This window comes from Oncorhynchus kisutch, linkage group LG27, assembly GCF_002021735.2.
Source record: "Oncorhynchus kisutch isolate 150728-3 linkage group LG27, Okis_V2, whole genome shotgun sequence".
Taxonomy (NCBI): Eukaryota; Metazoa; Chordata; class Actinopteri; order Salmoniformes; family Salmonidae; genus Oncorhynchus; species Oncorhynchus kisutch.
The window spans coordinates 42,316,379-42,338,341 of NC_034200.2; the positions used below are offsets into that span (position 1 = coordinate 42,316,379).

Sequence of the window (21,963 nt, forward strand, 5' to 3'; positions counted from 1 at the left end):
TCGCAAAAACCATCAAGCGCTATGATGAAACTGGCTCTCATGAGGACCACCACAGGAAAGGAAGACCCAGAGTTACCATTGCTGCAGAGGTTAAGTTCATTAGAGTTACCAGCCTCAGAAATTGCAAGCCAAATAAATGCTTCACAGAGTTCAAGTAACAGACACATCTCAGCATCAACTGGTCAGAGGAGACTGTGTGAATCAGGCTTTCGTGGTTGAATTGCTGCAAAGAAACCACTACTAAAGGACACCAATAAGAAGAGACTTGCTTGGGCCAAGAAACACGAGCATTGAACATTAGACCAGTGGAAATCTGTCCTTTGGTCTGATGAGTCCAAATGTAAGATTTTTGCTTCCAACTGCGTGTCTTTGTGAGATGCAGAGTAGGTGAACGGATGATCTCTGCATGTGTGGTTCCCACCGTGAAGCATGGAGGAGGAGGTGTGATGGTGTGGGGGTTTTGCTGGTGACACTGTCAGTGACTTGTTTAGAATTCAAGGCACACTTAACCAGTATGTCTACCACAGCATTCTGTAGCGATACGCCATCCTATCTGGTTTGTGCTTAGTGGGACTATCATTTGTTTTTCAACAGGAAAACGGCCCAATTGAAATGGTTTGGGATGAGTCGGGCCGCAGAGTTGGTCACTGGTGCACCTCAGCCACACTCAAGGTCCTAAATGATATCATAACTGCCATCGATAAAAGGACAGTACTGCGCAGCCGTATTCATCGACCTGGCCAAGACAAAAATCTTTGTCACCTGGCCTAGGCCAGGACTCTGTCAATCACCGTATTCTTATCGGCAGACTCAACAGCCTTGGTTTCTCTAATGACTGCCTCGCCTGGTTCACCAACTACTTCTCAGATTTCAGTGTGTCAAATCAGAGGGCCTGCTGTCCGGACCTCTGGCAGTCTCTATGGGGGTGCCACAGGGTTCAATTCTCGGGCCAACTCTTTTCTCTGTGTACATCAATGATGTACAGTGGGGCAAAAAATGATTTAGTCAGCCACCAATTGTGCAAGTTCTCCCACATAAAAAGATGAGAGAGGCCTGTAATTTTCATCATAGGTACACTTCAACTATGACAAACAAAATGAGAAAAAAAATCCAGAAAATCACATTGTAGGATTTTTTATGAATTTATTTGCCAATTATGGTGGAAAATAAGTATGAAACAATCACTGAAGTTGGAGACATATCTCCCTCACTTATATCTCCCTCACTAACTTCAAGCATCGGCTGTCAGAGCAGCTTACTGATCGCTGCAGCTGTACATAGCCCATCTGTAAATAGCCCATCCTACCAACTACCTACCTCATCCCCATATTTTATTTCTCCTGCTCTTTGCACACCAGTATCTCTACTTGCACATCATCATCTGCTCATATATCACTCCAGTGTTAATTGCTAAATTGTATTTATTTCGCCACTACGGCCTATTTATTGCCTTACCTCCTTACTTCATTTGCACACACTGTATACAGATATTCTATTGTGTTATTGACTTTACGTCTGTTTATTCCATGTGTTGTTTTTGTCAAACTGCTTTGCTTTATCTTGGCCAGGTCGCAGTTGTAAATGAGAACTTGTTCTCAACTGGCCTGCCTGGTTAAATAAAGGTGATATAAAAAATATATATTTAAAAAAGAGCAAAGGAAAAGCAGCCAACAAGTGCTCAGCATATGTGGGAACTCCTTCAAGACTGTTGAAAAGCATTCCAGGTGAAGCTGTTTGAGAGAAGGGTGGCTACTTTGAAGAATCTGGCACAGAAATCTAAGGCACTGCATCTCAGTGATAGAGGCTTCACTACAGACCCTGGTTCGATCCCGGCCTGTATCACAACCCGGCCATGATCGGGAATCCCATAGGGCGGCGCACAATTGTCTCAGCATCGTTCGGGTTAGGGGAGGGGATTTGGCCGGTGTAGGCCGTCATTGTAAATACGAATTAGTTCTTAACTGACTTGCCTACTTAAATAACAGGTTAAATAAATTAGTTGAACACATTGTTGGTTACTACATGATTCCATAATGTGTTATTTCATAGTTTTGATGTCTCAACTATTATTCTACAATGTAGAAAATAGTAATAAAAAATAAAGGAAAACCCTTGAATTAGTAGTTGTGTCCAAACTTTAGAAGCGTACTGAATATAGATATATATATATATATATATATATATAGATATATATATATATATATAACAAAAGACTATTAAGACTATTGCATTTTATTCTATATAGCTGGTTGCAGGCTTCTTGTCATAAGAGACAATGTCACAGCACTTGTTGAGTCAATACTTAACGTTTAATAAAGGCAGTTCCTTTGCTAAACCTGGACTCCTGACTTATTTGTGCAGTATACACTCACTGGCCAGTTTATTAGGTACACCATCCTATTGTATATAATATTCTACAGATTGTATACACTCACTGGCCAGTTTATTAGGTACACCATCCTATTGTATATAATATTCTACAGATTGTATACACTCACTGGCCAGTTTATTAGGTACACCATCCTATTGTATATAATATTCTACAGATTGTATATACTCACTGGCCAGTTTATTAGGTACACCATCCTATTGTATATAATATTCTACAGATTGTATATACTCACTGGCCAGTTTATTAGGTACACCATCCTATTGTATATAATATTCTACAGATTGTATATACTCACTGGCCAGTTTATTAGGTACACCATCCTATTGTATATAATATTCTACAGATTGTATATACTCACTGGCCAGTTTATTAGGTACACCATCCTATTGTATATAATATTCTACAGATTGTATATACTCACTGGCCAGTTTATTAGGTACACCATCCTATTGTATATAATATTCTACAGATTGTATATACTCACTGGCCAGGTTATTAGGTACACCACCCCACTGTGTTCCATCCACTCTACTTGAACAAATATGGTGGATATCATGGCACCATAAATCATGCCTCAGAGATGGTAGTAGATAAGATGCTTTGCTAAAACAAAAAGATTGTATCTTTTATAAATAACTCCATGTGGAGTTATTGTCCATGTGGGCCCAACATGCCCACCAGTCAAAGCCAATACAACAGCGCCCCCTGGTGGCTAACTGTCTTTACTGAATAATGTGTTTGTTTTGAGGAATAATAGTGTTTGGTATTTCGTATATTTGACGTGTGAATCTTTAACTCAGGGCTAATTTGTAAGAGACATAATTACTTGTCAAATCACGGTAAACAAATGTAAACTCGGGAATAAAGATTCTCTGATATATAGAATCAATTACTAAAGTCAACATGGCTTTGTTTAGTCACAAATGACTGCCTACTTCTAATATATTATAATTTACCGAGGCACCCATAACAAAACCAAAGAATGCTGCAGGATTCTCCAGATGTAGAAATTATATTTTCACATTTTTATTTCCACTGATCTCCTCTAGCAGTTTAACATGATTTTAAAAACATACCGTTATACAGAGATATTGAAGCAGGGGGGAGACAACAAATCCATACAAAATGGCGTCTACTCATCAAGCACAACCAAATCTACAGTCATGTCTAGATGGGATACAGCTTGTGGAATTGAAGTCCAAAGTAATTTAACCTAATTCTCCCAGCCTGCTACGTTAATTCTTCCAACCTGCTTCGAAAACTACATTTTGATAAAAGCTGTATCCCTTCTAGACCTAGGGGCTCTCATTCGTTCCTACTCCCTCCCCTCCCGGGTGTACGTTTTGGTGTTTTTGCCCTAGCCAATTCAAATGACCAACTCATCATCAAGCTTTGATGATTTGAATCAGCTGTGTAGCTGGGCAAAAACCCAAAACGTACAGGAAGTAGGAATGAATGAGAACCCCTAGGTCAAGACAATCACCACCTCCTCATCGATTCTTCTTCTTCTTCTCGTTTTTAAATAGGTTCATAAAAATACAATGTTTTAATGGAGGATCTAGAACAGGGAGATACCCTGTCCTACCCTGGTCCTGGAGATGTCCTGGAGATACCCTGCCATACCCTGGTCCTGGAGAGACCCTGTCCAACCCTGGTCCTGGAGATGTCCTGGAGATACCCTGCCATACCCTGGTCCTGGAGATACCCTGTCATACCCTGGTCCTGGAGATACCCTGTCCTACCCTGGTCCTGGAGATACCCTGTCCTACCCTGGTCCTGGAGATACCCTGTCCAACCCTGGTCCTGGAGAGACCCTGTCCAACCCTGGTCCTGGAGAGACCCTGTCCAACCCTGGTCCTGGAGATACCCTGCCCTACCCTGGTCCTGGAGATACCCTGTCCAACCCTGGTCCTGGAGATACCCTGCCCTACCCTGGTCCTGGAGATACCCTGTCCAACCCTGGTCCTGGAGAGACCCTGTCCAACCCTGGTCCTGGAGAGACCCTGTCCAACCCTGGTCCTGGAGAGACCCTCTCCAACCCTGGTCCTGGAGATACCCTGGTCCTGGAGAGACCCTCTCCAACCCTGGTCCTGGAGAGACCCTGTCCAACCCTGGTCCTGGAGAGACCCTGTCCAACCCTGGTCCTGGAGATACCCTGTCCAACCCTGGTCCTGGAGATACCCTGTCCAACCCTGGTCCTGGAGATACCCTGTCCAACCCTGGTCCTGGAGATACCCTGTCCAACCCTGGTCCTGGAGATACCCTGTCCAACCCTGGTCCTGGAGAGACCCTCTCCAACCCTGGTCCTGGAGAGACCCTGTCCAACCCTGGTCCTGGAGAGACCCTGTCCAACCCTGGTCCTGGAGAGACCCTGTCCAACCCTGGTCCTGGAGATACCCTGTCCAACCCTGGTCCTGGAGAGACCCTGTCCAACCCTGGTCCTGGAGAGACCCTGTCCAACCCTGGTCCTGGAGATACCCTGGTCCTGGAGAGACCCTCTCCAACCCTGGTCCTGGAGATACCCTGTCCAACCCTGGTCCTGGAGAGACCCTGTCCAACCCTGGTCCTGGAGAGACCCTCTCCAACCCTGGTCCTGGAGATACCCTGGTCCTGGAGAGACCCTGTCCAACCCTGGTCCTGGAGAGACCCTGTCCAACCCTGGTCCTGGAGAGACCCTGTCCAACCCTGGTCCTGGAGAGACCCTGTCCAACCCTGGTCCTGGAGATACCCTGTCCAACCCTGGTCCTGGAGATACCCTGTCCAACCCTGGTCCTGGAGATACCCTGTCCAACCCTGGTCCTGGAGATACCCTGTCCAACCCTGGTCCTGGAGATACCCTGTCCAACCCTGGTCCTGGAGAGACCCTCTCCAACCCTGGTCCTGGAGAGACCCTCTCCAACCCTGGTCCTGGAGAGACCCTGTCCAACCCTGGTCCTGGAGATACCCTGTCCAACCCTGGTCCTGGAGAGACCCTGTCCAACCCTGGTCCTGGAGATACCCTGGTCCTGGAGAGACCCTCTCCAACCCTGGTCCTGGAGATACCCTGTCCAACCCTGGTCCTGGAGAGACCCTGTCCAACCCTGGTCCTGGAGATACCCTGTCCAACCCTGGTCCTGGAGATACCCTGTCCAACCCTGGTCCTGGAGATACCCTGTCCAACCCTGGTCCTGGAGAGACCCTCTCCAACCCTGGTCCTGGAGAGACCCTCTCCAACCCTGGTCCTGGAGATACCCTGTCCTACCCTGGTCCTGGAGATACCCTGTCCTACCCTGGTCCTGGAGATACCCTGTCCAACCCTGGTCCTGGAGATACCCTGTCCAACCCTGGTCCTGGAGATACCCTGTCCAACCCTGGTCCTGGAGAGACCCTGTCCAACCCTGGTCCTGGAGAGACCCTGTCCAACCCTGGTCCTGGAGAGACCCTGTCCAACCCTGGTCCTGGAGATACCCTGTCCAACCCTGGTCCTGGAGATACCCTGTCCTACCCTGGTCCTGGAGATACCCTGTCCTACCCTGGTCCTGGAGAGACCCTGTCCTACCCTGGTCCTGGAGAGACCCTGTCCTACCCTGGTCCTGGAGAGACCCTGTCCAACCCTGGTCCTGGAGAGACCCTCTCCAACCCTGGTCCTGGAGATACCCTGGTCCTGGAGAGACCCTGTCCAAACCTGGTCCTGGAGAGACCCTGTCCAACCCTGGTCCTGGAGATACCCTGTCCAACCCTGGTCCTGGAGAGACCCTGTCCAACCCTGGTCCTGGAGAGACCCTGTCCAACCCTGGTCCTGGAGAGACCCTGTCCAACCCTGGTCCTGGAGAGACCCTGTCCAACCCTGGTCCTGGAGAGACCCTGTCCAACCCTGGTCCTGGAGAGACCCTGTCCAACCCTGGTCCTGGAGAGACCCTGTCCAACCCTGGTCCTGGAGAGACCCTGTCCAACCCTGGTCCTGGAGAGACCCTGTCCAACCCTGGTCCTGGAGAGACCCTGTCCAACCCTGGTCCTGGAGAGACCCTGTCCAACCCTGGTCCTGGAGAGACCCTGTCCAACCCTGGTCCTGGAGAGACCCTGTCCAACCCTGGTCCTGGAGAGACCCTGTCCAACCCTGGTCCTGGAGAGACCCTGTCCAACCCTGGTCCTGGAGAGACCCTGTCCAACCCTGGTCCTGGAGAGACCCTGTCCAACCCTGGTCCTGGAGAGACCCTGTCCAACCCTGGTCCTGGAGAGACCCTGTCCAACCCTGGTCCTGGAGAGACCCTGTCCAACCCTGGTCCTGGAGATACCCTGTCCAACCCTGGTCCTGGAGATACCCTGTCCAACCCTGGTCCTGGAGAGACCCTCTCCAACCCTGGTCCTGGAGAGACCCTCTCCAACCCTGGTCCTGGAGAGACCCTGTCCAACCCTGGTCCTGGAGATACCCTGTCCAACCCTGGTCCTGGAGATACCCTCTCCAACCCTGGTCCTGGAGAGACCCTCTCCAACCCTGGTCCTGGAGAGACCCTCTCCAACCCTGGTCCTGGAGAGACCCTCTCCAACCCTGGTCCTGGAGAGACCCTGTCCAACCCTGGTCCTGGAGATACCCTCTCCAACCCTGGTCCTGGAGATACCCTGTCCAACCCTGGTCCTGGAGATACCCTGTCCAACCCTGGTCCTGGAGAGACCCTCTCCAACCCTGGTCCTGGAGAGACCCTCTCCAACCCTGGTCCTGGAGAGACCCTCTCCAACCCTGGTCCTGGAGAGACCCTCTCCAACCCTGGTCCTGGAGAGACCCTCTCCAACCCTGGTCCTGGAGAGACCCTCTCCAACCCTGGTCCTGGAGAGACCCTCCTGTAGGTTTTAACTCCAACCCTGGTCCTGGAGAGACCCTCCTGTAGGTTTTAACTCCGACCCTGTTCCTGGAGAGAGACCCTCCTGTAGGTTTTAACTCCAACCCTGGTTCTGGAGAGACCCTCTCCAACCCTGGTCCTGGAGAGACCCTCCTGTAGGTTTTAACTCCAACCCTGGTCCTGGAGAGACCCTCCTGTAGGTTTTAACTCCGACCCTGTTCCTGGAGAGAGACCCTCCTGTAGGTTTTAACTCCAACCCTGGAGAGACCCTCCTGTAGGTTTTAACTCCATTAATATCAGGTAGATCAGGGTTGGAGCAAAAACCTACAAGACAGTAGGACTCCAAGAACAGGGTTGGAGAACCCCATAGAGATAGATAGATGACTCATCTTTGTATCTGTGCCAAGATAGGTGAGCAGGGCCATTTTGAAGTAGTACATTTTCTTCTTCACGATTGGCTGATTCCTCCTGATGACCCGGTTGGACTCCAACTTAATTTATTTAACTACATTAAAATGGTGTAAGTCCTCAATGGCGCTGTCCATGTTAAATGGCCTTTTGGCCACTAGAGGCATCTATCATTCTCTATGGAGAACCTTGATCTAGACTAGAGACGAGATGTTTCATAGAGGTCAGACTCCGAGGCCATAGCTCAGAGGTCAAGGTTAGAGAGTTCAGAGGGGGATTTCTCCAAACAAAAAATGTCACACAGACTTTACGCAACTAACTTGACGTCGTGTCGTAGTTTACCACTGGGCTACGTTTCTGTTATTACACATGATCAACCACATGATCAAACAACAGCATCAACCACATGATCAAACAACAGCATCAACCACATCGAAAAGAAAAACAAAATCATATTTTTCAAGTCTTCCTTCAGCTTGGTGCTTTCAGTGCTGTAGTGGTTCTCTGATGGAAACTGAACCAGGTATAGAGGAAGGAGAGAGGTGAGGAGAGAAGAGACAGCGAGGTGGTGTATCAGGATCTGTTACCATGGAGACGTGAAGTGGTGGTGTATCAGGATGTTACCATGAAGATGTGAAGTGGTGGTGTATCAGGGTCTGTTACCATGGAGACGTGAAGTGGTGGTGTATCAGGATCTGTTACCATGGAGACGTGAAGTGGTGGTGTATCAGGATCTGTTACCATGGAGACGTGAAGTGGTGGTGTATCAGGGTCTGTTACCATGAAGATGTGAAGTGGTGGTGTATCAGGGTCTGTTACCATGGAGACGTGAAGTGGTGGTGTATCAGGGTCTGTTACCATGAAGATGTGAAGTGGTGGTGTATCAGGGTCTGTTACCATGGAGACGTGAAGTGGTGGTGTATCAGGGTCTGTTACCATGAAGATGTGAAGTGGTGGTGTATCAGGGTCTGTTACCATGGAGACGTGAAGTGGTGGTGTATCAGGGTCTGTTACCATGGAGACGTGAAGTGGTGGTGTATCAGGGTCTGTTACCATGAAGATGTGAAGTGGTGGTGTATCAGGGTCTGTTACCATGAAGATGTGAAGTGGTGGTGTAACATGGTCTGTTACCATGAAGATGTGAAGTGGTGGTGTATCAGGATCTGTTACCATGGAGACGTGAAGTGGTGGTGTATCCGGGTCTGTTACCATGGAGATGTGAAGCGGTGGTGTATCAGGGTCTGTTACCATGGAGACGTGAGGTGTATCAGGGTCTGTTACCATGGAGACGTGCGGTGTATCAGGGTCTGTTACCATGGAGACGTGAGGTGGAGGTGTATCATGGGTCTGCTACCATGGAGACATGAGGTGGAGGTGTATCAGGGGCCTGTTACCATGGAGACGTGAGGTGGAGAAGTATCAGGGGTCTGCTACCATGGAGACATGAGGTGGAGGTGTATCAGGCATCTGTTACCATGGAGACGTGAGGTGGAGAAGTATCAGGGGTCTGCTACCATGGAGACATGAGGTGGAGGTGTATCAGGGGTCTGCTACCATGGAGACATGAGGTGGAGGTGTATCAGGGTCTGCTACCATGGAGACATGAGGTGGAGGTGTATCAGGGGTCTGCTACCATGGAGACATGAGGTGGAGGTGTATCAGGGGTCTGTTACCATGGAGACGTGAGGTGGAGAAGTATCAGGGGTCCATTACCATGGCTGCATCTGACAACACCCGCCATGTGGGTTACATCAGCAGATCTTGTCCTGTGATTGGTTTAAAAACCTGGTAGGAATCAAAGACATGCCTCTCATGGGCACCAAGCTCCTCCCACAACCCATATTCCATAACAGGCCCCACCTACTCAAATACAGATATCTACCCTTCTAGGAACATATTCCCTCTCATCAACATAACATTGATACCACCACACTACCATCACCACACACCAGTGTCAGGGTCATATTCATTATTTCAAAATGTAGAAAAATGTTTTGCAATAGAAAACTAAAAAGGTCAGGTAGTCCCTGCCCGTTTGTCTGTTATCTTCTGTTAGGTGAACACGACCCTGAATAGTAGTAGGCCCACTAATCCAGGTGGAGGAGAGGAGGAGGAGGAGAGGAGAAGAGGAGGGAGGAGAACAGGAGAAGAGGAGGGAGGAGAAGAGGAGGGAGGAGAGCAGGAGAAGAGGAGGGAGGAGAAGAGGAGGGAAGGGACGAGAGTAGGAGGAGGAGGAGGAGAAGAGAAGGGAGGAGGAGAAGAGAAGGGAGGTGGAGAAGAAGAAGAGGAGGGAGGAGAAGAAGAGGAGGAGAGGAGAAGAGAAGAGGAGAAGAGAGGAGGGAGGTCCCTCTTCTGTCTCGGCACCCGGGAATGACGGTGTGCCTTTTTCAGTTTAAAAAATAATAATTTTAAATTGTGTTTTTTATATTTCCATTATGTTCCTTTGTTTGGTCGTTACGGTACCCCCCCCCCACCCCCCCAGTGGGGTGAGGTGAGCAGGGTAGCTGGACTGAGAGCTTTCTAGGTACTCGAGGTCTGGAGCCATACACAGTGTGGCCTGCCGGTTGGAGGCTTCTGTAGAGTGAGCTCAGCCTTGGGCTGGCTGGCTGGCTGAGGGCCGCTGAAACTGTGGCCCCAGGGCTGGACCAGGAAGGAGCCGCTCGGTGTCGTTGAAACTGTGGCCCCAGGGCTGGCCCAGGAGGCTAGGAGTCTGGAGCTGTGGCCCAGGTGCTGGACCAGGAGGCTAGGAGTCTGTAGCTGTGGCCCAGGTGCTGGATCAGGAGGCTAGGAGTCTGTAGTTGTGGCCCCAGGGCTGACCCAGGAGGCTAGGAGTCTGTAGCTGTGGCCCAGGTGCTGGACCAGGAGGCTAGGAGTCTGTAGCTGTGGCCCAGGTGCTGGCCCAGGAGGCTAGGGGTCTGTAGCTGTGGCCCAGGTGCTGGCCCAGGAGGCTAGGAGTCTGTAGCTGTGGCCGAGGTGCTGGCTCAGGAGGCTAGGAGTCTGTAGCTGTGGCCCAGGTGCTGGATCAGGAGGCTAGGGGTCTGTAGCTGTGCCCCAGGGCTGACCCAGGAGGCTAGGAGTCTGTAGCTGTGGCCCAGGTGCTGGATCAGGAGGCTAGGGGTCTGTAGCTGTGGCCCAGGTGCTGGACCAGGAGGCTCGGAGTCTGTAGCTGTGGCCCAGGTGCTGGATCAGGAGGCTAGGGGTCTCTAGCTGTGGCCCAGGTGCTGGACCAGGAGGCTCGGAGTCTGTAGCTGTGGCCCCAGGGCTGAGATTAGGGGCCATGCTGTCATCTGTTAGCAGGGTAGTAGTTGGGATCCAGGTAGTTATATCCAGGGGTCTGAGCCAGACAGTAGTCCCTGTCTAGGAAGGTCTCATGGTGATGGACAGGCTCCAGATGGTGGCTGGGCAGGTGGCTCTCTGTCTTGTACAGGCTGGAGGAGGTAAACACAGGGGGAATACAGGTTCATCGATTGGGAAAAGGACTCCACATACACCGATACAGTTGTGGCCAAATATATTGCCACCCTTGTACTTCTCTTAAATAATTCCCAATTTCTTTAATAGTAAGTTGGTCACCTTGCTATCGGTTTTTACACATTGCAGAACCCCTTTTATTTTTTGGTAAACTCTATTTTTCTAAATTAAAATTGTAAACTAAAAAGACAAATGGCACGGACAAATGTAGTGGCACCGCAGAGCTAGTACTTGATCAAGGGAACTGCAGACAAATTATTCTTGTAGCAATGAGCACTTTTCTTTTGGACATTTGTCCCACTCTTCAGCAGCAAACTAATTCTTCCAATGTTAGAGGGGTCCACCAACTGCTGTTGTCAGATCTTGTCATAAGTTATGAATTCAGATCAGGATTCTTCGCTGGCCACACCTGAACAGTCCAGGGACTCTTCTTAATCATTCTCTGTTCAACCAAGTGTCTAAAACTGTGTCTCTGTTGAAGGTTGTGGGTCTTCCAGTAGGAGGACACATTAAAACACATAAACGTCCCTTTTTCAGGACCCTGTCTTTCAAAGATAATTCGTAAAAATCCAAATAACTTTTTAAATAACTTTTCATAAGATTTTCATTGTAAAGGGTTTAAACACTGTTTCCCAATGCTTGTTCAATGAACCATAAACAATTAGTGAACATGCACCTGTGGAACGGTCGTTAAGACACTAACAGCTTACAGACGGTAGGCAATTAAGGTCACAGTTATGAAAACTTAGGACACTGAAGAGGCCTTTCTACTGGCTCTGAAAAACACAGAAAGAAAATTGCCCAGGGTCCCTGTTCATCTGCGTGAACGTGCCTTAGGCATGCTGCTAGGAGGCATGAGGACTGCAGATGTGGCCAGGGCAATAAATTGCAATGTCCGTACTGTGAGATGCCTAAGACAGCGCTACAGGGAGACAGGACGGACAGCTGATTGTCCTCGCAGTGGCAGACCACGTGTGACAACACCTGCACAGGATCGGTACATCCGAACATCACACCTGCGGGACAGGTACAGGACGGCAACAACAACTGCCCGAGTTACACCAGGAACGCACAATCCCTCCATCAGTGGTCAGACTGTCGGCAATAGGCTGAGAGAGGCTGGACTGAGGGCTTGTAGGCCTGTTGTAAGGCAGGTCCTCACCAGACATCACCAGCAACAACTTTACCTAGGGGCACAAACCCACCATCGCTGGACCAGACAGGACTGGCAAAAAGTGCTCTTCGCTGACGAGTCACGATTTTGTCTCACCAGGGGTGATGGTCGGATTCGCGTTTATCGTCAAAGGAATGAGCATTACACCGAGGCCTGTACTCTGGAGCGGGATCGATTTGGAGGTGGAGGGTCCATCATGGTCTGGTGCGGTGTGTCACAGCATCATCAGACTGAGCTTGTTGTCATTACAGGCAATCTCAACGCTGTGCGTTACAGGGAAGACATCCTCCTCCCTCATGTGGTACCCTTCCTGTAGGCTCATCCTGACATGACCCTCAGCATGACAATGCCACCAGCCATACTGCTCGTTCTGTGTGTGATTTCTTGCAAGACAGGAATGTCAGTGTTCTGCCATGGCCAGCGAAGAGCCCGGATCTCAATCTAATTGAGCATGTTTGGGACCTGTTGGATTGGAGGGTGAGGTCTAGGGCCATTCCCCCCAGAAATGTCCGGGAACTTGCAGGTGCCTTGGTGGAAGAGTGGGGTAACATCTCACAGCAAGAACTGGCAAATCTGGTGCAGTCCATGAGGAGGAGATGCACTGCAGTACTTAATGCAGCTGGTGGCCACACCAGATACTGACTGTTACTTTTGATTTTGATACCTCCTTTGTTCAGGGACACATTATTCCATTTCTGTTAGTCACATGTCTGTGGAACTTGTTCAGTTCATGTCTCAGTTGTTGAATCTTGTGTTCATACAAATATTTACACATGTTAAGTTTGCTGAAAACAAACACAGTTGACAGTAAGAGGACATTTCTTTTTTTAGTTTAGAAGCACCCAGGAATGGTTCAAGAAGAAATGCTGGACTGTTCTGAAATGAATATAGAGAACTATTTAAGAAAAGTGCAAAGGGGGTGCCAATATATTTGGCAAAGGGGGTGCCAATATATTTGGCAAAGGGGGTGCCAATATATTTGGCAAAGGGGGTGCCAATATATTTGGCAAAGGGGGTGCCAATATATTTGGCAAAGGGGGTGCCAATATATTTGGCAAAGGGGGTGCCAATATATTTGGCAAAGGGGGTGCCAATATATTTGGCTGTGACTGTTAAGTAGTATAGAAGACAAAACGTCAACACTATAACACATTTCTTGTACCGTGGTGGGGAAAAAACAGAGGAATTATGGGTTAATACAGAACGATGTAACAGTTAACACAGAGATCAACAGCATACGCAACAAGGCTGCTACGAGGGGACTTACTTCCTGTCTGGCACAGGAAGTGAGGTGGGAACAGGGTTCAGGGTTCATGTCAATCATGGCAACTGAAAACTGGCAACTTGATGCACATGCATCAATGAACTAACTCAAAATGTGAAAATAAACTTTTCCTGCATCTTAGCGGCATTTTTTTTTACTGGTGTAAACTGGTATTATTGTTATGTCCCACACAATGTATTTTACATGTGTTTACAAAATAGTTTTAACACGTTTTAAGCATACTGAACAGAGCCCGAGCCAATACATTGACACTGACACACGCATCAATGAAACTGAAGTTGTCTACTGCACCAGGAACAAAACTATTAAGATGCAGGCAGGGTATATAATGGAAGTTAAACCTCCCGGTTTAACTCCATTTAAAATCATTAGCCTACTGAACAGAGCCCCAGCCAGGCAGGACTCACCAGCCGGAGCAGTTGGAACAGAAGTCCACAGCGTTGTCTGAGGGACAGTCCTGACAATGCCACCGCACGCCCTGGATAGGCTCCACACCACACACGTCACACTGCAGAGAGAAACATTAGCTAGTCTCAGATGATTTAAAAAAATACTTATGTCAAACCACATTTACACTAAGGAGAGAGAGAGAGAGTTAGCTAGCTAGCACACATTATACTAAGGAGAAAGAGTTAGCTAGCTAGCACACATTATACTAAGGAGAGAGAGTTAGCTAGCTAGCACACATTATACTAAGGAGAGAGAGTTAGCTAGCTAGCACACATTATACTAAGGAGAGAGAGTTAGCTAGCTAGCACACATTATACTAAGGAGAGAGAGTTAGCTAGCTAGCACACATTATACTAAGGAGAGAGAGTTAGCTAGCTAGCACACATTATACTAAGGAGAGAGAGTTAGCTAGCTAGCACACATTATACTAAGGAGAGAGAGTTAGCTAGCTAGCACACATTATACTAAGGAGAAAGAGTTAGCTAGCTAGCACACATTATACTAAGGAGAGAGAGTTAGCTAGCACACATTATACTACGGAGAGAGAGTTAGCTAGCACACATTATACTAAGGAGAGAGAGTTAGCTAGCACACATTACACTCAGGAGAGAGAGTTAGCTACCACACAGTATACTAAGGAGAGAGAGTTAGCTAGCACACATTATAATAAGGAGAGAGAGTTAGCTAGCACACATTATACTAAGGAGAGTTAGCTAGCACACATTATACTAAGGAGAGAGAGTTAGCTAGCACACATTACACTAAGGAGAGTTAACTAGCACACATTACACTAAGGAGAGAGAGTTAGCTAGCACACATTATACTAAGGAGAGAGAGTTAGCTAGCACACATTACACTCAGGAGAGAGAGTTAGCTAGCACACATTATACTAAGGAGAGAGAGAGTTAGCTAGCACACATTTTACTAAGGAGAAAGAGTTAGCTAGCTAGCACACATTATACTAAGGAGAGAGAGTTAGCTAGCTAGCACACATTACACTAAGGAGAGTTAGCTAGCACACATTATACTAAGGAGAGAGAGAGTTAGCTAGCACACATTTTACTAAGGAGAAAGAGTTAGCTAGCTAGCACACATTATACTAAGGAGAGAGAGTTAGCTAGCTAGCACACATTACACTAAGGAGAGTTAGCTAGCACACATTATACTAAGGAGAGAGAGTTAGCTAGCTAGCACACATTATACTAAGGAGAAAGAGTTAGCTAGCTAGCACACATTATACTAAGGAGAGAGAGTTAGCTAGCACACATTATACTAAGGAGAGAGAGAGTTAGCTAGCACACATTATACTAAGGAGAAAGAGTTAGCTAGCACACATTATACTAAGGAGAGAGAGTTAGCTAGCTAGCACACATTACACTAAGGAGAGTTAGCTAGCACACATTATACTAAGGAGAGAGAGTTAGCTAGCACACATTATACTAAGGAGAGAGAGAGTTAGGTAGCACACATTACACTCAGGAGAGAGAGTTAGCTACCACACATTATACTAAGGAGAGAGTTAGCTAGCACACATTATAATAAGGAGAGAGAGTTAGCTAGCACACATTATACTAAGGAGAGTTAGCTAGCACACATTATACTAAGGAGAGAGAGTTAGCTAGCACACATTACACTAAGGAGAGTTAACTAGCACACATTACACTAAGGAGAGAGAGTTAGCTAGCACACATTATACTAAGGAGAGAGAGTTAGCTAGCACACATTATACTAAGGAGAGAGAGTTAGCTAGCACACATTACACTAAGGAGAGAGAGTTAGCTAACACACATTATACTAAGGAGAGAGAGAGTTAGCTAGCACACATTATACTAAGGAGAAAGAGTTAGCTAGCTAGCACACATTACACTAAGGAGAGTTAGCTAGCACACATTATACTAAGGAGAGAGAGTTAGCTAGCACACATTACACTAAGGAGAGAGAGTTAGCTAGCTAGCACACATTATACTAAGGAGAGAGAGTTAGCTAGCTAGCACACATTATACTAAGGAGAGAGAGTTAGCTAGCTAGCACACATTATACTAAGGAGAGAGAGTTAGCTAGCACACATTATACTAAGGAGAGAGAGTTAGCTAGCACACATTATAATAAGGAGAGAGAGTTAGCTAGCACACATTATAATAAGGAGAAAGAGTTAGCTAGCACACATTATACTAAGGAGAGAGAGTTAGCTAGCACACATTACACTAAGGAGAGAGAGTTAGCTAGCACACATTATACTAAGAAGAGAGAGTTAGCTAGCACACATTACACTAAGGAGAGAGAGTTAGCTAGCTAGCACACATTATACTAAGGAGAGAGAGTTAGCTAGCTAGCACACATTACACTAAGGAGAGAGAGTTAGCTAGCTACCACACATTACACTAAGGAGAGAGAGTTAGCTAGCTAGCACACATTATACTAAGGAGAGAGAGTTAGCTAGCACACATTACACTAAGGAGAGAGAGTTAGCTAGCACACATTACACTAAGGAGAGAGAGTTAGCTAGCACACATTATACTAAGGAGAGAGAGTTAGCTAGCACACATTATACTAAGGAGGGAGAGTTAGCTAGCACACATAATACTAAGGAGAGAGAGTTAGCTAGCTACCACACATTACACTAAGGAGAGAGAGTTAGCTAGCTAGCACACATTACACTAAGGAGAGAGAGTAGCTAACTCGTTGGGTCACCACCAGAACAGCTTCAATACACCTCGGTGTAAGATTCTACAGGTGTCTGGAACTCTATTGGAGGGATGTGACACCGTTCTGCCCTGGAGAAATTCTATCATTTGGTGTTTTGTTGATGGTGGTGGAAAACGCATCTCAAGTGTTCAATTGGATTGAGTTCTTTGAGTCAGTGACCACTGGTGCCCTGTGGATGGGGGGCGTTGTCATCCTAGAAGAGACCACTCCCATCTGGATAGAACTGCTTCACCATAAGGTCGAAGGTGATCACTCACAACGGCTGTGTATTTACTGGCGTTCACCTTGCCCTCTAAGGGGTTGAGTGGATCTGAACCACGGCAGGAAAACGCACCTCGCACCATAACAGAGCCCTCATTTACTCAAGTGTTTCCTTGACTCTGGCAGGTACCTGTACATTCCAGCGGAGACACGTGGGTAGATAATCAGTAGATATAGCTTGAAGCCCGTATGAAAGCTGATTAACCACTACCTTGTATCCATGGTGCAATGCCAATGCCAATACTAGGTGATGGGTGTACCTAGTATCCAAGGTGATGTGCGTACCTTGTATCCACGGTGATGCGCATACCTTGTATCCACGGTGATGCGCGTACCTTGTATCCACGGTGATGCGCGTACCTTGTATCCACGGTGATGCGCGTACCTTGTATCCACGGTGATGCGCGTACCTTGTATCCACGGTGATGCGCGTACCTTGTATCCACGGTGATGCGCGTACCTTGTATCCACGGTGATGCGCGTACCTTGTATCCACGGTGATGCGCGTACCTTGTATCCACGGTGATGTGCGTACCTTGTATCCACGGTGATGTGCGTACCTTGTATCCATGGTGCAGGGCCATGCTACACTCAGCCTGGATCTCCTGCAGTTTGTGTTTCTTCATTCTCTTCAGCTCCAGAAGCTCCTTGTACTCCGGCAGGTGTCTCAACTCCACAGGTACACCCTCCTCATCCTGGACATACACACACACACGCAGATACACACACAAAGTATCACAGACGAACATTTACAGTGAGGTTTCTAAGGAGCATGCAGACCCTGTAACCGATAAAGTCTGACTCCTTGTAGTGACATTCCTTTACCACTAGAAAGGCACGGCCTCGTCAGACCCCCCCTTCAAGCTAACCAGCTGTCATTCTGACTGCAACATTCTTTGCACGGTAAAGCTCCGCCTGATCTCAGCTCACTGGTCACCATAGCAACACCCACCTGTAGCACGTGCTCCAGCAGGTATATTTCACTGGTCATCCCCAAAACCAATTCCTTATTTGGCTGCATTTCGTTCCAGTTCTATGCTGCCAGTGACTGGAACTAATTGCAAAAATCTCTGAAGCTGGAGACTCATATCTCCCTCTCTAGCTTTAAGCACCAGCTGTCAGAGCAACTCACAGATCACTGCACCTGTACATAGCCCATCTGTAAATAGCCCATCCAACTACCTCATCCGTTTGTTTATGTGTAACTCTGTGTTGTTGTTTTTTATTTATTTTAATTTTTACCCCTTTTTCTCCCCAATTTCGTGGTCTCCAATTGTTTTTAGTAGCTACTATCTTGTCTCATCGCTACAACTCCCGTACGGGCTCGGGAGAGACGAAGGTTGAAAGTCATGCGTCCTCCGATACACAACCCAACCAAGCCGCACTGCTTCTTAACACAGCGCGCATCCAACCCGGAAGCCAGCCGCACCAACGTGTCCGAGGCAACCTTGGTTAGCGCGCACAGCGCCTGGCCCACCATAGCAGTCGCTGGTGCGCGATGAGACAAGAAAATCCCTACCGGCCAAGCCCTCCCTAACGTCACTAGGCCAATTGTGCGTCGCCCCACGGACCTCCCGGTCCTCCCGGTCGGTTACGACAGAGCCTGGGCACGAACTCAGAGTCTCTGGTGGCACAGCTGGCACTGCAGTACAGCGCCCTTAACCATTCTCAACTGGTCTACCTGGTTAAATAAAGGTGAAATAAAATAAAAATTCTAACAGTCTAATAAATACATGTGACATAAGCTTTCACAAAAATAATAATTGGGTTGTGTTTATGAAGGTCTTAGGTAGTATTAGACTACGCATTGTCTGTCTTTTTCAATAGCATTTATGACTTTATGTTACTGTAGGCTATATGTAAAAACGATGAAAGAGTGGTCAATACATGTTATTGGTGGAGTGTCTTTGATACAACTATGAAACAGAAAGCGTATGAGTTGGAACGCGGTAACCTGGTTCTTTTTATAACGACAACATTGAAATAATTACCCAAGATGCACGGTCAGCAAGATGCGGTGAAACTGATGAAAACATCAGTAGCCTAAACATCATTATAGGCGCCAAGTGTGCTTGATAAATAGTGAAAATCAGCACAAAATAACTATTATTTATAATGAATGTAAGCGTCGATGTGACAACAGTCAAAAAATAGTCAATTATTTATACATCAGATACTCAAAAATAGTCAATTATTTATACATCAGATACTCAAAAATAGTCAATTATTTATACATCAGATACCATGGAGAATGTGTCTGTTTCCAGGCAGTGCGTTCTCGCTTCTTTATCAGCAAAACAGAGGTAACAGACAGAGAAAGGTGTCCCCTACATGTCAAAACAGAGTGTCCCCTACATGTCAAAACAGAGTGTCCCCTACATGTCAAAACAGTGTCCCCTACATGTCAAAACAGAGGTAACAGACGGAGAAAGGTGTCCCCTACATGTCAAAACAGAGTGTCCCCTACATGTCAAAACAGAGTGTCCCCTACATGTCAAAACAGAGGTAACAGATGGAGAAAGGTGTCCCCTACATGTCAAAACAGAGTGTCCCCTACATGTCAAAACAGAGTGTCCCCTACATGTCAAAACAGAGTGTCCCCTACATGTCAAAACAGAGGTAACAGACGGAGAAAGGTGTCCCTTACATGTCAAAACAGAGTGTCCCCTACATGTCAAAACAGAGGTAACAGACGGAGAAAGGTGTCCCCTACATGTCAAAACAGAGTGTCCCCTACAGGTCGAAACAGAGGTAACACATGGAGAAAGGTGTCCCCTACATGTCGAAACAGAGCGTCCCCTACAGGTCGAAACAGAGGTAACACATGGAGAAAGGTGTCCCCTACATGTCGAAACAGAGCGTCCCCTACAGGTCGAAACAGAGGTAACAGACGGAGAAAGGTGTCCCTTACATGTCAAAACAGAGTGTCCCCTACATGTCAAAACAGAGGTAACAGACGGAGAAAGGTGTCCCCTACATGTCAAAACAGAGTGTCCCCTACAGGTCGAAACAGAGGTAACACATGGAGAAAGGTGTCCCCTACATGTCGAAACAGAGCGTCCCCTACAGGTCGAAACAGAGGTAACACATGGAGAAAGGTGTCCCCTACATGTCGAAACAGAGCGTCCCCTACAGGTCGAAACAGAGGTAACACATGGAGAAAGGTGTCCCCTACATGTCGAAACAGAATGTCCCCTACAGGTCGAAACAGAATGTCCCCTACATGTCGAAACAGAGTGTCCCCTACAGGTCGAAACAGAATGTCCCCTACATGTCGAAACAGAGTGTCCCCTACAGGTCGAAACAGAATGTCCCCTACAGGTCGAAACAGAATGTCCCCTACATGTCGAAACAGAGGTGTCCCCTACATGTCGAAACAGAATGTCCCCTACAGGTCGAAACAGAATGTCCCCTACATGTCGAAACAGAGTGTCCCCTACAGGTCGAAACAGAGGTAACACATGGAGAAAGGTGTCCCCTACATGTCGAAACAGAATGTCCCCTACAGGTCGAAACAGAGTGTCCCCTACAGGTCGAAACAGAGTGTCCCCTACAGGTCGAAACAGAGTGTCCCCTACAGGTCGAAACAGAGGTAACAGACGGAGAAAGGTGTCCCCTACATGTCGAAACAGAGTGTCCCCTACAGGTCGAAACAGAGTGTCCCCTACAGGTCGAAACACAGTGTCCCCTACAGGTCGAAACAGAGGTAACACATGGAGAAAGGTGTCCCCTACATGTCGAAACAGAATGTCCCCTACAGGTCGAAACAGAATGTCCCCTACATGTCGAAACAGAGTGTCCCCTACAGGTCGAAACAGAATGTCCCCTACAGGTCGAAACAGAGTGTCCCCTACAGGTCGAAACACAGTGTCCCCTACAGGTCGAAACAGAGGTAACACATGGAGAAAGGTGTCCCCTACATGTCGAAACAGAATGTCCCCTACAGGTCGAAACAGAATGTCCCCTACATGTCGAAACAGAGTGTCCCCTACAGGTCGAAACAGAATGTCCCCTACATGTCGAAACAGAGTGTCCCCTACAGGTCGAAACAGAATGTCCCCTACAGGTCGAAACAGAATGTCCCCTACATGTCGAAACAGAGGTGTCCCCTACATGTCGAAACAGAATGTCCCCTACAGGTCGAAACAGAATGTCCCCTACATGTCGAAACAGAGTGTCCCCTACAGGTCGAAACAGAGGTAACACATGGAGAAAGGTGTCCCCTACATGTCGAAACAGAATGTCCCCTACAGGTCGAAACAGAGTGTCCCCTACAGGTCGAAACAGAGTGTCCCCTACAGGTCGAAACAGAGTGTCCCCTACAGGTCGAAACAGAGGTAACAGACGGAGAAAGGTGTCCCCTACAGGTCGAAACAGAGTGTCCCCTACAGGTCGAAACAGAGTGTCCCCTACAGGTCGAAACACAGTGTCCCCTACAGGTCGAAACAGAGGTAACACATGGAGAAAGGTGTCCCCTACATGTCGAAACAGAGTGTCCCCTACAGGTCGAAACAGAGGTAACAGACGGAGAAAGGTGTCCCCTACATGTCGAAACAGAATGTCCCCTACAGGTCGAAACAGAGTGTCCCCTACAGGTCGAAACAGAATGTCCCCTACATGTCGAAACAGAGTGTCCCCTACATGTCGAAACAGAGTGTCCCCTACAGGTCGAAACAGAGGTAACACATGGAGAAAGGTGTCCCCCTACTGGTCTGACCAGAAGCTCGCCATACACACGCTCTTTCACCGAATGCTCCACGGACATACAGGATTGAAATTAATGCTTCCAATTTATCAACAGACAGTGTCTCCTTGCTCCTTGTGCAGCTCAGCCCCAGTACAGTCCCTGATTCCAGACAGTGTCTGCTTGAGTGTCTCAGCCCCAGTATCTGATCCCAGGCACACTGCCATCTCACCGTTTAATTTGGTGGTGCTCAGTGCGCACCGTTCTGGCTTTTTTGCCCTTAGGCCTCGGCGGCGTAGGGTCACGGGCCTCGGC

At 47.8% G+C, this 21,963-nt stretch overlaps 1 protein-coding gene and 1 long non-coding RNA gene across 3 annotated transcripts in view; both read right to left on the bottom strand.

The window, feature by feature from the left end:
• Positions 1–3,396: 3,396 nt before the first annotated feature.
• On the bottom strand, positions 3,397–6,116 carry LOC116357788 (uncharacterized). The gene is made up of 2 exons (XR_004205742.1): positions 6,057–6,116; positions 3,397–4,043 (listed from the first exon to the last, which is right to left on the bottom strand). It is a non-coding gene; the product is annotated as an uncharacterized LOC116357788 (long non-coding RNA).
• Positions 6,117–8,202: 2,086 nt separating this feature from the next.
• The window catches only part of LOC109883021 (ZZ-type zinc finger-containing protein 3-like), a 53,949-nt gene continuing 40,188 nt past the window's right edge, over positions 8,203–21,963 (bottom strand). The window contains exons 10-12 of one of the 2 annotated variants that reach the window (XM_031806658.1): positions 17,525–17,659; positions 13,955–14,055; positions 8,203–11,045 (exon numbers count right to left, since the gene is read on the bottom strand). In XM_031806658.1, coding sequence (XP_031662518.1) covers positions 10,901–11,045; positions 13,955–14,055; positions 17,525–17,659 — 381 coding nt within the window. In that variant the 3' untranslated portion in view covers positions 8,203–10,900. The remainder of the gene's footprint in view (positions 11,046–13,954; positions 14,056–17,524; positions 17,660–21,963) is intronic. The other variant, XM_031806657.1, reaches the window with a different exon arrangement.